The sequence below is a fragment of the Sciurus vulgaris genome (assembly GCF_902686455.1).
Source record: "Sciurus vulgaris genome assembly, chromosome: 15".
NCBI classification, from domain to species: Eukaryota; Metazoa; Chordata; class Mammalia; order Rodentia; family Sciuridae; genus Sciurus; species Sciurus vulgaris.
Window position 1 is genome coordinate 90,460,670 of NC_136476.1, and position 13,166 is coordinate 90,473,835.

At 54.2% G+C, this 13,166-nt stretch overlaps 1 protein-coding gene across 3 annotated transcripts in view; it reads right to left on the reverse strand.

The window, feature by feature from the left end:
• The window catches only part of PNPLA7 (patatin like domain 7, lysophospholipase), a 63,112-nt gene that overhangs the window by 27,538 nt on the left and 22,408 nt on the right, over window positions 1-13,166 (reverse strand). For all 3 annotated transcript variants that reach the window (XM_079112758.1, XM_079112757.1, XM_079112759.1), the window contains 7 exons: window positions 9,910-10,007; window positions 9,598-9,744; window positions 6,478-6,555; window positions 5,570-5,775; window positions 3,290-3,421; window positions 2,403-2,526; window positions 636-749 (listed from right to left, as the gene is read on the reverse strand). In XM_079112758.1, the coding sequence (XP_078968884.1) occupies window positions 636-749; window positions 2,403-2,526; window positions 3,290-3,421; window positions 5,570-5,775; window positions 6,478-6,555; window positions 9,598-9,744; window positions 9,910-10,007 (899 nt within the window). The remainder of the gene's footprint in view (window positions 1-635; window positions 750-2,402; window positions 2,527-3,289; window positions 3,422-5,569; window positions 5,776-6,477; window positions 6,556-9,597; window positions 9,745-9,909; window positions 10,008-13,166) is intronic.

Consider the following 13,166-nt stretch of genomic DNA (forward strand, 5'->3'; position numbering starts at 1 on the left):
GCACGGTTGCTGCCCGAGGCCCCTGGGGATTCAAGTTCAAGTTGCTCTATAAGCCACCATCTGGCAGCAGTGTCAGCTGGAGACAGGGTAGACAGCACCCTCTGGTAAGCCCAGGTAAGGGGAAAGGGCCTGGGTAGCTGGGGCAGCCTGGGGCGAAGTGTAGGGCCATACCCTCCCAGCCTTAGCCTTTGCTCTGGAATGGAAAGACTGGAATGGAAAGTTGGTTGAAGATCACAGAACTGAGGGCAACTTCTCAGTGGCCAGGCACCTAGACTCCCTTTCTCCTGCCTCTGGTCAGCTGTGACCAGGCCTCCAAATCTGAAGTCATGTTCACTCCATGTCTGATACCCTGTGACGACACGCAGGGAAGACAACCAGAACAAGCAGCTATACTGCCTCCCTGAGATGCAGCGCAAGTGCCTCGCGGATGCTGCGGGGCTGCCTACCCCCCGAGCCTCTCTGAGCCCACTCCACCTGCCCACAGCTGCCTGGGGGAGCCCCTGCCCCAAGACATGCTCTCCTGTCACTCTCCTCACGTCATCCCACCTGCTGCTCCAGGGCGGGTCTGTCTGCACTTGACTAGATGATCACCTGGACTCAGGGCAGAGGCAACAGAGGCCCTGCACCACCCTTACCTGTGGGTACCTGCGCTTGATAGATGTCAGGGCTCCTGCAGGCAGCTTGGCCAGTTCTGAGTCTCGAACAGCATGCACTGTGGTTGCCCGGGCCTGATGGGTCAGTGTCTCCACCTGAGGAGGAAGAGCCAGGTGCTGCAGCCACACTGCTCAGCACACCTGGGGCCTAGCCCCGCTTAAGTGGCATTCAGGTGGACAGCAGCCACGGGAGAACCAGTCACAGGTGCAGGGCAAGTTCAGGTGGACAGCAGCCACGGGAGAACCACACAGTCACAGGGTGCAGGGCAAGTTCAGGTGGACAGCAGCCACAGGAGGACCACAGTCACAGGTACAGGGCAAGTTCAGGTGGACAGCAGCCACACACAGGAGAACCACACAGTCACAGGTGCAGGGCAAGTTCAGGTGGACAGCAGCCACGGGAGAACCACACACAGTCACAGGTGCAGGGCAAGTTCAGGTGGACAGCAGCCACGGGAGAACCACACACAGTCACAGGTGCAGGGCAAGTTCAGGTGGACAGCAGCCACGGGTGAACCACACAGTCACAGGTGCAGGGCAAGTTCAGGTGGACAGCAGCCACGGGTGAACCACACAGTCACAGGTGCAGGGCAGGGAGGAGACAACATGGCCCCACCAAGCCTCCAGCCAGCTCTACAGGTGACCATGCTCTCAGAACCACTGGCAGGTGCCAGAAGCCACCAGCCCAAGGACACTGGGATGGGTCCCAGGCTCTGCCTGGTGTCATAGTCTGGCAAAGGGCAGTCCACACACTCCCTCAGAAATGAACAGCTTTAGGGTTCGTGTTACAGCTCAATGGTGAAGCGCTTGCCTAGCACATGTGGAGCACTGGGCTCGATCCTCAATACCACATAAAATAAATAAAACAAGGGTATCGTGCCCATCTACATCTAAAATAAAATTTAAAAAGAAAAAAGAAATGAACAGCTTTGGAGAGGAGCCACATCCCCAGGAGGGGCCATGAGGTTTGTCTCTTGGAGCCTGCAGGGCCTGCTGCCAGGCAAGGCAATTCCTGTGTGGTATGGCATCTTGCCAGGCACACAAACTTTCACCTGAGAAAGAGCAGCTGGGCCTACTGAGCTGCAAGAGGCACAGCCCCCCAGGGCTAGTGTCTGCTGAGTGTCAGAAAGCCCTGGACTCTGATGCAGAAGAGGCACTGTGCAGACAGCCCAGAGGAGAGGCAGCCAGGAGCTGCATGGGCACAGGGCTGCACAGGAGGAAACAGGCATGTACATATGTATTCTCCAAGGCACCTTGAGCCTTAAGATCCTGCGGCAGTTGCCCCTGGGCTTCCCTGAACACTGGTTTAAAACAAACAAACAAACAAACAAAAAACCCAGAAGCCCCAAGCTCTAAGAAGCCTGGCGTGGTCTACCGTCCCTCTGTAGACCCAGAAGCTCACTGCTGCAGCAGCCTGGGGCCGGCCAGCAGCAGTTCAGGATGGAGAGACCTGCCTGTGCTGGGTGGCCCTGAAAGGCCTGAGTGAGCTGTCAGTCACTCTCACTAGGGACCCTTGGGAGGTGACTCTGGTCACAACCCACACACCAGGGGTCCAGTGCCAGCTGGGAAGCAAGTGAGAACCCAAAACCAGGGAGCAGCACTGAGCCACCTGGAAGGCAGCAGCAGACCCCAGATGTGATCCCAGAGGGCCCAGGTGCAGAGCCAGCCAGCTCTGAGGAGACTGCCCTCCTGCACAGGGTATCAGCCAGGCCAATCCAGAGCCACGAACACAGGGGGCCCAGCACCTACCACACCAATGAGGTCTCCACGGCCGTACTCCCCTGCCAGACGCTTTTTCCCATCATCCTTTCGGATCACGGAGCGCAGGCGGCCACTCAGGACGATGTACGTGCAGTCAGACTTATCTCCCTGCCTGCAGACACAGAGGCCCTGCAAGTCCTCAGCCTGCCACACTCAGCTGCTCCAGGCCCAGCTTCCCAAAAGCCAAATGGACCCCGGGATGCAAAACAAACCAAAGAACATAGTCTTCTCAGGAAGTTTTTTGTTTGAGAAAATACAGTTATATTTTCATTTAAAAATATTTGTGTCACACATGAACTTACTGTTAGGTTTAAATAATTTTTGTTTCCTTACTTTATTATTTTATTTATTTATTTAATTTTATTTTTCGCAGTGCTGGGGATTGAACCCAGGGCCTTGTGCTTGCAAGGCAGGCACTCTACCCGCTGAGCTGTATCCCCAGCCTGCTATGTTTCCTTACTTTAAATTTTAAACCAGTTGAGAGCAATGACCGGGTCTGTCTGAGACCGGGGCGAGGGGGAGCAGTCTGTGGTGGGGTCTAGGGCAGCCCACGGAGCCTCGCAGAGGACCTGGGAGCAGTCGGCACATGGCACCTTGAGCCATCAGGCTGTGCACAGCTTTCCATGTATGGACTGGAAAGACATCCAGGAAAAACATGCCGTGCCTACCGGGCCCAGCATGGCCATGACATGCCTATGAAAGGCACGACTGTGGTTACCTGGAGGGCGAGCAAGTGCATCCTGCAGTGTGTGGTCTCCTTGGCAGCGAGCTGGGGCTGTCGGCAGCACCACTTCCAATAGGAACAACAGGGACACCCACAGGGAAAGGAAGACACCTATGGACCTCCCTGTACATGGCACACCTGCAGGCCTCACCTGTATATGGCACGCCCAGCCTCCACCTCCATCCAGTCTAGAGCAAAGTCAATCTGCCGCACAAAGGAGGACATCCTCTTCACCACGGTGTGCGCCACGCCCAGGACAACTGCTGGCTGCTTCCGCATGATCCTGCCAAGTAGCCAGAGCCACTCCTGTTGCCCCACCTCTCTGTCCTACCCCATCCCACCAACTCCATCACTCACTTGGGAGAAGGCGGCCACAGCGCCACCCAACACACAGGAGCCTGGAGGCCCACTGGAGGTGGTGAGGCTCTGAGGATGGGGCAGGAGCTGACCCTGTGCCACAACCAAGTAGGTGTCTGCCAGAGCACTGTGTAGGGTCAGCCACCTGCAGGGCAAGCAGCCTGTCCTGGGAGGGTGCAGGGTGGCAGGAGGCACTGACACAGGAAACATCATCTACCAGGGGACTGTGTTGGGCAGACTATGGAGGGCAGGGCAGCAGCAGGGATGTCCGGGTGACTCCAGAGGGTGGGGTTCAGTTCATGGGCTGCAGCTGCCTGCACTGAGCAGGGGACAGTGAAAGCTGAGGGGACACGTTTGGGCTGAGTAACAGTGGGCAGAACTGTCACTTGCTAAGATGGAGGAAGAACAGGAGCCCGCCTTGCGCATCAGATGGCAGGGCCCCTTCCACACCCTAGGGAGATGGCAGGACACCTGCTGGGTGATCAGATGTGAACTTGATGCTTCTGCCCCCAGGGTTGGACAAAGCCTGTGATGGGATGGGGTATCGGCAAGGTGGAAGCTGACTGCATTAGGGGCTTTCATGCCATGCAGACACGTGCACACAGACACACGGGGACACAGACAGGGAAACACACCAAGGGCCACAGACAGACACACAGGCACAGAAGGGTCAGGCTGAGCCAAGGGCATGGCCTCATGCCCCAGTGGGTCTCTGCCCAGGCCCTCACTGTCCTCCTCAAGCCTCTTCCCAAGGTAGACAGGCAGGGGCCAAGGGCAGTAGGCTGGGAACCTGCATGTCTAAAGATGGGCAAATTCATACAGTTCAGGAGGAAGCCCTACCAAACTAGCTGGCTGGAGAGACCTGGGCAGGTTTCCACCTCTCTGAGACTCGGTCCTGAACCCCAGTACGCTGAAGACAACAGAGGACAAGCATCATTGTGCCAGACCAGGGCATATAGGCCAGATCTGGGAACCCACTGCCCGCCACCTGCTCAGGCAGGTGCTGTCTTCCTGGCTGAAGCCACCACCTCCTATTCAGTGGGGACCACTGCTCTGGAAACATACTTGGCTGAGACCTGGTTTTTAAACTGCTGGGCTTCCACTGATCTTGGAGCCCCTGACATCTCCTTTCCCACCTGACCATCAGGGAGAAGAGATCTAGGATCACAGCAGGCATCTGGGTTGGGGAGGCAGAGGTCTTCCAGAAATGTGCACAAGAAGGTAGCTGCTGGTTAGAAACAATGGGTGCAGGGCAAGGGCCCTGTGTTGTACTGTCTGCTCCAGGGAAATCTTGGACCCTGAGCGACAGAAACACCCATCGAGGCAGAAATGAAAGTAGTTGTTTTTTGGTTTTGGTTTATTTTTTGTTTTCAGTGCTGGGGATAGAACCCAGGGCCTTGGGCGTGCTAGGCAAGCAACCTACCATTGAGCCTTCTAGAACTTTTAATCTTAAGACACTCTAAGTTGCGCAGGCTGGCCTCGAGCTTGCTATCTCCTCCCGCCTCAGCCTCCTGAAGAGCTGGGGTCACAGATGTGCACCACTGTCCCCAGCAGGAAAGTAGTTTTAATCTGGTGCCTTGGGACCCCAGAAGAAGGCGGCTTCCCTGCTAGGCAACCCTTCTGACAAGACGGCCAGCAAGGGACGTGGCCCAGGACTCCCAGGCAGGCTGAGGACATCACTAGGTCTGGAGGACAAAATGTAGACTCGGGTAGACCCAAGTGTCCAGCCTGGTGCCTGCACAACATAACCCGCTCTTTCCCTCAGCCTTGCTGTGTAACTGGAACTGGTCTAAGCATGGACATGCAAAAGGAGCAGCACCATCCTGGCCCTGAGTGGGGCCTCAGTGTGGGTGGGAGAAGGCAGTGGGGTCAGCATCACAAGCAGAGAAGGTAGCACAGAGCAGTCTCCTTGGGCTGGTGAGGAGCTCTTGGCACCTGCACATGCAACCACCCAGCAAGGCAGAAGCTCCAAGAGCCCAGGAAGGGCAAGCGGTGAGCCTGTCCTGCACTGTCCTCAGGGACAGAGGGCCCAGAGGCAGACGAGTGAGCAGACAGAGGGGAAGGCATGACTCACGCATAGAAGTGGGTCTTGGAGATGGACAAGAAGCTGCAGTCCCTGTTGGCCTTGATGGTGAACATGAGGGGTTCACCTGTGAGTACTGCCAGCTGGCCTACCATCTCCCCTGGGTGCGTGAGGAACAGGCAGGTATCCTCCTGGCTATCAATCTTCTGCTGGTACACATGCAGCAGCCCCGAGACCACGAATAAGATGTTGACATCCTGGTAAAACCAGAGGAGGCCAGAGACTCAGAGAGACACAGGGCAGGGCCTGGGAGAACCAAAGGCCCAGGGCCAGGTGAGGCTCCCCTGGAGTCAGCCAGGCCCCAGGAAGTTGCACGTGGTGCATGAGGGCGCTTCTCTGCCTGGTGCTACCCTTCCATCATCTGTGGACCAGGGAAGCCCAGGCCCCAATGGGAAGTTCCAGCAGTGGTGTTCTGCTTAGAAACGTAGCTCTTTGGGTTGCAGATGCACATACGTTCCCTCCCATCGTCCTTCTGCTTCCTGCTCCACATGTGCCAGCCCCATCTCCCCACAGAAGTGGAGATGCAACCTCTCCCTGTAACACCTAGGGTGGGCCAGTGTGGCCCTGCTCTGCAGTTCGAGTGCTGCCCTGGGTGTGGGCCAACACTTGGCCCCTCCCACCTCTGCCACGGACACGTCACACCCGTTTTGGTCCAGCAAAACCACTGAGGGCTAACCCCAGCTTCTCTGCATCCAGCAATGGGCTCTTCCCAAATCTGCTGTGCCTTCCCCATCTAAGCAAGAGGTTGCACCCAAGCTCTGGCTGTCCAAGGACAGCTGGCCTCTGACACAGTGCCCAGAGGTGGAGCAGTCCAGGGCTTGATGCCTCCCAGTCTAGCTGCCCTCCTCCATGCTCCATCTAGTGCTGAGCAGTCCTCACAAAAAACCCCTTGGGCTCACCTGGTCTCCCTGTCTTGACACCACAGTGCCCGCAGGGACATGGAGAAACTCCACCCGGCCATCCAACAGGGATGGGTCCTAAAAAACACAGCAGGTTACAAGAAGGGATCTGAAGAGGCTCTCAGTGAAGGCACTAAGGATGGGCCAAGCGGGGCAGGCCGAGGAGGCCACCCGCCCAGCTCTCCAGGAGGAGTGCTCCTCCAGAACGGCACCAGGACAGACCCAACAGACCCAGAGCACATTGCAAAAAGGGTCAGTGGAAGACAACAGAAGATAAAGAAATAGAGACCAGGTTTTTGTGGATCTCTAGGTAGACTTTTATCTCATTAACAAAGTGCAATCAATTTCATAAAGGTCACTGGCATAAAAGATAACCAAGGGGCATCCTGAGTGGAACAGTTCACCCCTACTGCAAAAACCTGCAGACTGCCAGGTGTGGTGCCATGCTCTTGAGGTCCCAGCTACTCAGGAGGCTGAAATAGGAGGATCATTTGCACCCACAAGTTCAAGACCAGCCTGGGCAGCAAAGTAAGACCCAAACTCAAAAACAAACCAACAACCACGGAACCTAATTAACTGAGTTTGGCCTTCCCACACCACCTGCAGAAGCTAACTCCCACAGAGCGCACGTCCGTCAGCACCCGGAATCGCCACAGCCTCCAGTTGACAGGGAAGTGGCCAGAGTGCCCAGGAGCCTACAGGACAGTCCTTCAGCAATATAGGTGGCAGTTGGGGAGCCCATGGCATGACACATCCACAGTCTCATGAACAGAAGAAAGAAGAAAGCCTCTGGATGACAGGAGCTGCACACTGACCTCGCCGGCCAGGTGGCAGGAGCTGCAGCTCAGCAATAGACCCGTGTGCTCAGCACAGCAAAGGCCCAGGTTTGATCTCAGCACTACAAAAAAACAAACACAAATTTAAAAATAAAGCCTCCTGAGCCAGTGAAGGGTCCTCCCCTGTGCCTCAAAGGCTGCTTTCTTTGTGTTCCCCACAAAGAAAGACCAGACCTCACAGGTCTCCTGAAGGAAAGCAAGACACCTGCTGAATGGCTGACCCAAGGCAGGGAGGAGCAGGAGGAAAGGAACCTAAGCAGCCAAGACCAGCCAGAGGCCAGGCTGTGAGTCCCGGCTCAGGTGCAGGCTTGGTGCCTGGAGCCATCCCTGAACCCTGGAGTGCACAGGAGCAGCAGTCCCTCAACTGAAGGCCAAACAGGGAGGAGGGCCACCAGAAACAGAGGGACTGAGGGACAGGTCAGTCAGCCCGGGGGCCCTTCTGCACCCTCAACATTCACCAGATGGCTAGAAATCTGGACTCTGTCCCAGTGGCTGGAGGTGTTGAAGACCACTACTACACACTGGTTATGTGCAAAACAGCTGCTGTTTTTCAGGCACAACCCTTGACGTATTCACTAGTAAGATGACAGAACCTGCTCCAGGCTGGGCACGTGGGAGACACAGGCCAAAGCAGATGGCCACAGGAGGCAACAGGCCAGCCCTGCAGCTCCATGCACCACACAGTTTCTAAGTGAGCCCAACAAGGGAGAGGGCCCCAAGTAAGGACTAGTGTGGACTGGAGAAATCAGAAGGGACTTAGAGCGACGCACTTAATACACTGACGTTACCCAACACAGAGGCAAAGCCTGGGCTGGACGGCACACCGTGATAGCGGAAGCAGGTTTTCCTAAAATGTAGAAATTCTAGAACCACATAAAATAACCAGATTTTAAAACTCAATGCATATCTTTAGGATCAGATTAGACATAGCAAGAAGAGACTTAGTGAACTTAAATGAATACATTTACATATTAAAAAGACTTTAAAAATAGAAAATATGGAAGAGAGGCCAACTCAAAGAAGATGAAAGAGAATACCTTCTCCAAGCTCTGCCCTGAGAAGTCTCTGTGGGCAGTTTTTCTTTCTTTTTTTGCTGTGCTGGGGATGGGACCCAGGACCTCAAGAGTCTAGGCAGATGCTCTACCACGGGCTGTACCCTCAGCCTGCTGACAGCTTTTGAAAGGGACTCAGACACAGACTGAAGAAACCCAATCAGGTTCACACAAGCTCAGTAAAAAGAAATCAGACCAGGCTCTATCATAGGGAAACTGGAAAGACAAGACAAGAAGGTCGTGCTGCATCCTGCTCTGCTCTGAGCACAACCCCGGGGGCCTTCAGGAGTGAGGCAAAGGGCATCTCCCCACAGCCGTGCTGGGCATGCTTCAGGCCTGGGTTCAGTCCCAGCACCAAAAGAACCAGGAGGCAACAGAGGAACCCTCGGCCTCTCCCTCTGAGCAGAGGCCAACAGCAGAGGTGGAGGATGCCGCAGCAAGCACCAGCAAGCAGGGAGCGCTCCTGTTCGCTCCTCTCTCAACTCCCAAGGTTGGCCCAAAGGCGGAGCCAGAGGGAAGCTGTGTTGAACCATGGGTGCAGAGGGCAAAACTCAAGGAAACCCCCCCTCTGGACAGAGGACCAGGAAAGGACCCAGAGCCACAGAGGGTATCAGGAGGCAGCTTCCCTCCCCTTTCTCCTGGAGACCAGCCCTACGGAGCACACTGTGAGCACAGGGGACAGACACAGGAGGAAGCAAGGAGCAGGGACAGAGGCTCTCACTGGCTGGCTCTATTCCCAGCCCTTCCTTGCATTGTGAAAATTGACTCTACCACATTAAAACCTAGGAAGGCAAGATAAGTAAATCTTTTAGGCAACAATATAGAAAAGTCTTCATGATGTCAGACAAGGAAGTTTTCATAAAGGCCATGACCGAGGACCCCCATGCTGCCCCCTGAGCGACGCACCACAGAGGCAGCTGCTCGGGGAACTGGGCACAGGTGCCGAGAGCAGGAGCTCTCAGAGCCGGCATCCCCACAAGGCAGTCCTGTGGGTCCTTGTGACAAAGGACAGTGATGTGTGTCCCCAGCTCCTACACAAGAGGTTCCCCCAGCCTCTACACACACGTGTGAGGAGGACCAGGCTACAGTGTGTGGGGACACACAGGCCAGACCCCTGCCTGGGGAAGCGGGGCTACAGGCGAGAGGGCCTGCCGTCCCCAGCGCAGCCTGAGGGAGCCACCTCCCCAGGAAGGAGGCAGGAAGCAGGCGCCAGCACCCTGGGCTGCACTCACATCCAGCTTCATCAGGGTGAGCAGGTCCTCCTTGGCTGCTCGGAAGATGGCATCTGTCTTCCCGCCGGAGCCAGGAGGGTCCCAGCGGCACTCTGAGTAGTGGAGGACAGAAGCAGGAACCTCTGCACCCATCATGTTTTTCTTGGACTTGAGAAGAACAAAGAGACCAGCCGTCAGAAGAGCTGTGCCCGGGGCGGGCCGGAGGCACTGAAGAGGCTGTGACCCCAGAGCAGGGACACCTCAGAGCTCCAGCAAGTGGGCCAGGGAGCAGGGCCCCAGGCACAGGGTGAGAAGGGAGAAGCAGAGACCTACCTTGCTGGCCCCGGAGCTCCCAGGGAGGTCCGAGTGCAGCCAGACCCTGGCACGGTCGCACGCCATCCCCAGGTCAGAGGTCGCCCCATTGTGGCCCCCTATAAAGAGGGGAGACTCACTCACTGCCTAGCCCACCCCATGTGTAAACACCGTGGGAGGCGGAGTGTGCCCTGAACAGCCAACAGCACAAACCTGGCAGGCAAGTCTGAGACCTCTAAAGGGCAAGGCCACTTTGCTCCTGGTCTTCCTGTGACCCGCCTGGTCCATGTTGTGTTGCTGAAATAGAATGCCTGAGGCTGGTACTTTATAAAACAAAGGGGCTTATCCAGCTCAGTTCTGGAGGCTGGGAGTCCAAGATCAGACAGCCCCACGTGCTCAGGCTCTAGTGAGGGCTGCCAGCTGTGTCACAACACGGCAGAGAAGCAGACCGCACAAAAGCTGGGGTGGAAGGGACCAAGTATGTGGGGTGGCCTTGCTCTACACAACCTATTCCTCTTTTTGATTTTTTTTTTTTAGTCGTAGATGGACACAATGCCTTTGTTTTATTTATTTATTTTATGTGGTGCTGAGAATCAAACCCAGTGCTTCACAAGTGTTAGGCAAGTGCTCTACCACTGAGCTACAGCCCCAGACCCCACCACCTGTATCACTCAAGCCCTGACTGACAGCACCAATCCATGCGTGAGCCTGGGGCCCCTGCCCAGGCAGTTCCCAGCAGTCGCCATCTTTCTCTTTCCTTTTTTCAGTCCTGGGGATCCATGGCCAGGCGAGTGTTCTTCCACTGAGCTACATCCCTAGCCCTAAGGCTCTGCCTCTTAAAGCCTCTACAACCTCACCACAGCCCCTGGGGACCAAGCTTCCAGCACAAGAATCTCTGGGGGACACACCACATTCAAGCCACAGCAACAATCCACAATCACCTTTCAGACACTATTAAACACTGAGTCAGCAGATCTCCACCACCTCTCTGGATCTGTCACACCTTGAGAGCTCTGGGTCACACACACGTCTAGACTTCAGTCTGCCCCACACCTGTGAGCTGTGCACGTGCGTGACTTACACAGGCTGCAGTGTCCTCATTCAACAGTAAAAATTCACAACGCCCCATTCTTGGCGTTGTTTTAAGACTTGCACAATGCTGGGCATGGTGGCACACGTCTGTTATCCCCCGCGGCTCAGAGGCTGAGGCAGGAGGATGGCAAGTTCAAAGCCAGTCTCAGCAACTTAGCAAGGCCCTAAGCAACTCAGTGAGACCTTGTCTCAAAATAAAAACCACAATCTCAAAAAACTAAAGGACGAATGATCTCGCTGATAAGCGGATGATGACACATAATGGGGGGTGGGAGGGGCAAGAATGGAGGAAGGAGGGACTGTATAGAGGGATAAGAGGGGTGGGAGGGGTAGGGGGAAAAATAACAGAATGAATCAAACACTATTACCCTAGGTAAATGTATGATTACAAAAACAGTTCGCCTCTACTTCATGTACAGAGAAACAAGATGCATCCCATTTGTTTACAATAAAAATCAATTAAGAAAAAATAAATAAATTTCTACACTACGGCTGGCTAGGAGGCGTGTATACTGGAGTGTTCTATGTTATAGTAGGGTATAGTGTAAAAGAAATAAAATAAAATTAAATTAAAATAAAAAAGTAAATAAAAACCAAAAAGGGCTGGGGATGTGGCTCAGTGGTTGAGTGCCCGTGGGTTCAATCCTCAGTGCTAAAAACAAAACACAACAACAAAAAAGAGTTGCACAGGATCATGTGCCCAGCACCTCACATAAGCAGGAGGGGTGTAAATGAGGCTCAAAGGCAGTGAGTCGGGGACAGGCAGCACAGGGATGTCCACGACATGTCTCTGAGGGAAGGCGCCAGGCACGTGAGTGCATCCTGTGCCCGGCTCGCAGGAGGCTCTGGCAGCCAGACCAGAGTGTGGACACGCACACACCATAAGGAGTGCAGGCTGCGGGGATGGGGCTGGTGGGCCTTTCTTGGCCCCATAACAGGCATGGTGGGGGTGGGGGCATGTCAACTAGAATTCACAGAGCCACACACACAAGCTCTGTGTGCCTCACTGTGTGCTATTCGTGCCTAGTAAAGTGCTAACCCTAAAATACAACCCCAACTCCAGATCTGGAGCACAAGGGCCCACTGCTGGTAAAGGGAGCTGACTTTCTGGGTAGGTGAGGAGCAGTCACACAGATGCACAACAGGCTGCAGGGGCACACCTTGCATTTCTGTAAAGCACGTGGCTGAGAAGTGACCTCAAGGAGCCCACAGTCACAGTCACTGATCCCAGGAAGCGGGCATCCATCCAGGCACTGTGGCCATACCCAGGATGGAGTGCTTCAGGAGGCTGAGGCAGGAGGGTTGGGAAGCTTGAGGCCAGCCTGGGCACCTTAGCAAGACCCTGTCTTCAAAAAAGGGGTGGAAGTGTGGCTCAGTGGTAGAGCACTTGCCTAGTGTGCACAAGGCCCTGGATTCAATTTACAAGTACCACAAAAAGAGAAAAGAAAGAAAGAAAAAGAAGTCCTCAGACTGTGTAGAAATTGTAAATGGTGGGAATGCTGAGTTTAAACATGTCTGCACACAGCCTCCCTGTGCCAAAGGAACGGAGCAGAGCGAGAGCAGAAATGCACAGCCAGCCTGTCAGGACCCTGAAGACCAGGTCTTGCAAACTGACAGCTGAGGATTTCACCCATGCAGCAACCTCCTTATGAGAGTGATAAGGTTTTGAAATATTTAAATAGGACAGTGGTTAATCAACGGTACTCTGTCCATGCTGAGATATTGTGCGTTCACAGTATTTATTACATCATTCTATCATACAGAATATAATGTGCTACATTTTACTATTCTATTATTTTTAATAATATATTAATTGCAATTAACTGGCCAAGGTATTACAATACTAATATCAATTTTAGCTAGCTGGCACACACCCATAACCCAACTGACTTGTGAGACTGAGGCAGGAGGATCACAAGATTGAGGCCAGCCTCAAAAACTTAACAAGACACTCAGCAATTTAGCAATACCCTGTCTCAAAATAAAATCTTTTAAAAAGGACTAGGGATGTAATTCAGTGGGAAAGTTCCCCCGGGTACAAACCCCAGCACCAAAAACACACACACACATACATACACACGCAAAGTAAATAAAAGTTAAACATACTCCAAGTGACAACTATGTGAATACATTAGAGGTAGATTCATAAAATTTAAAATGCTAGGTGCCTCTGACTTCCAACAGAT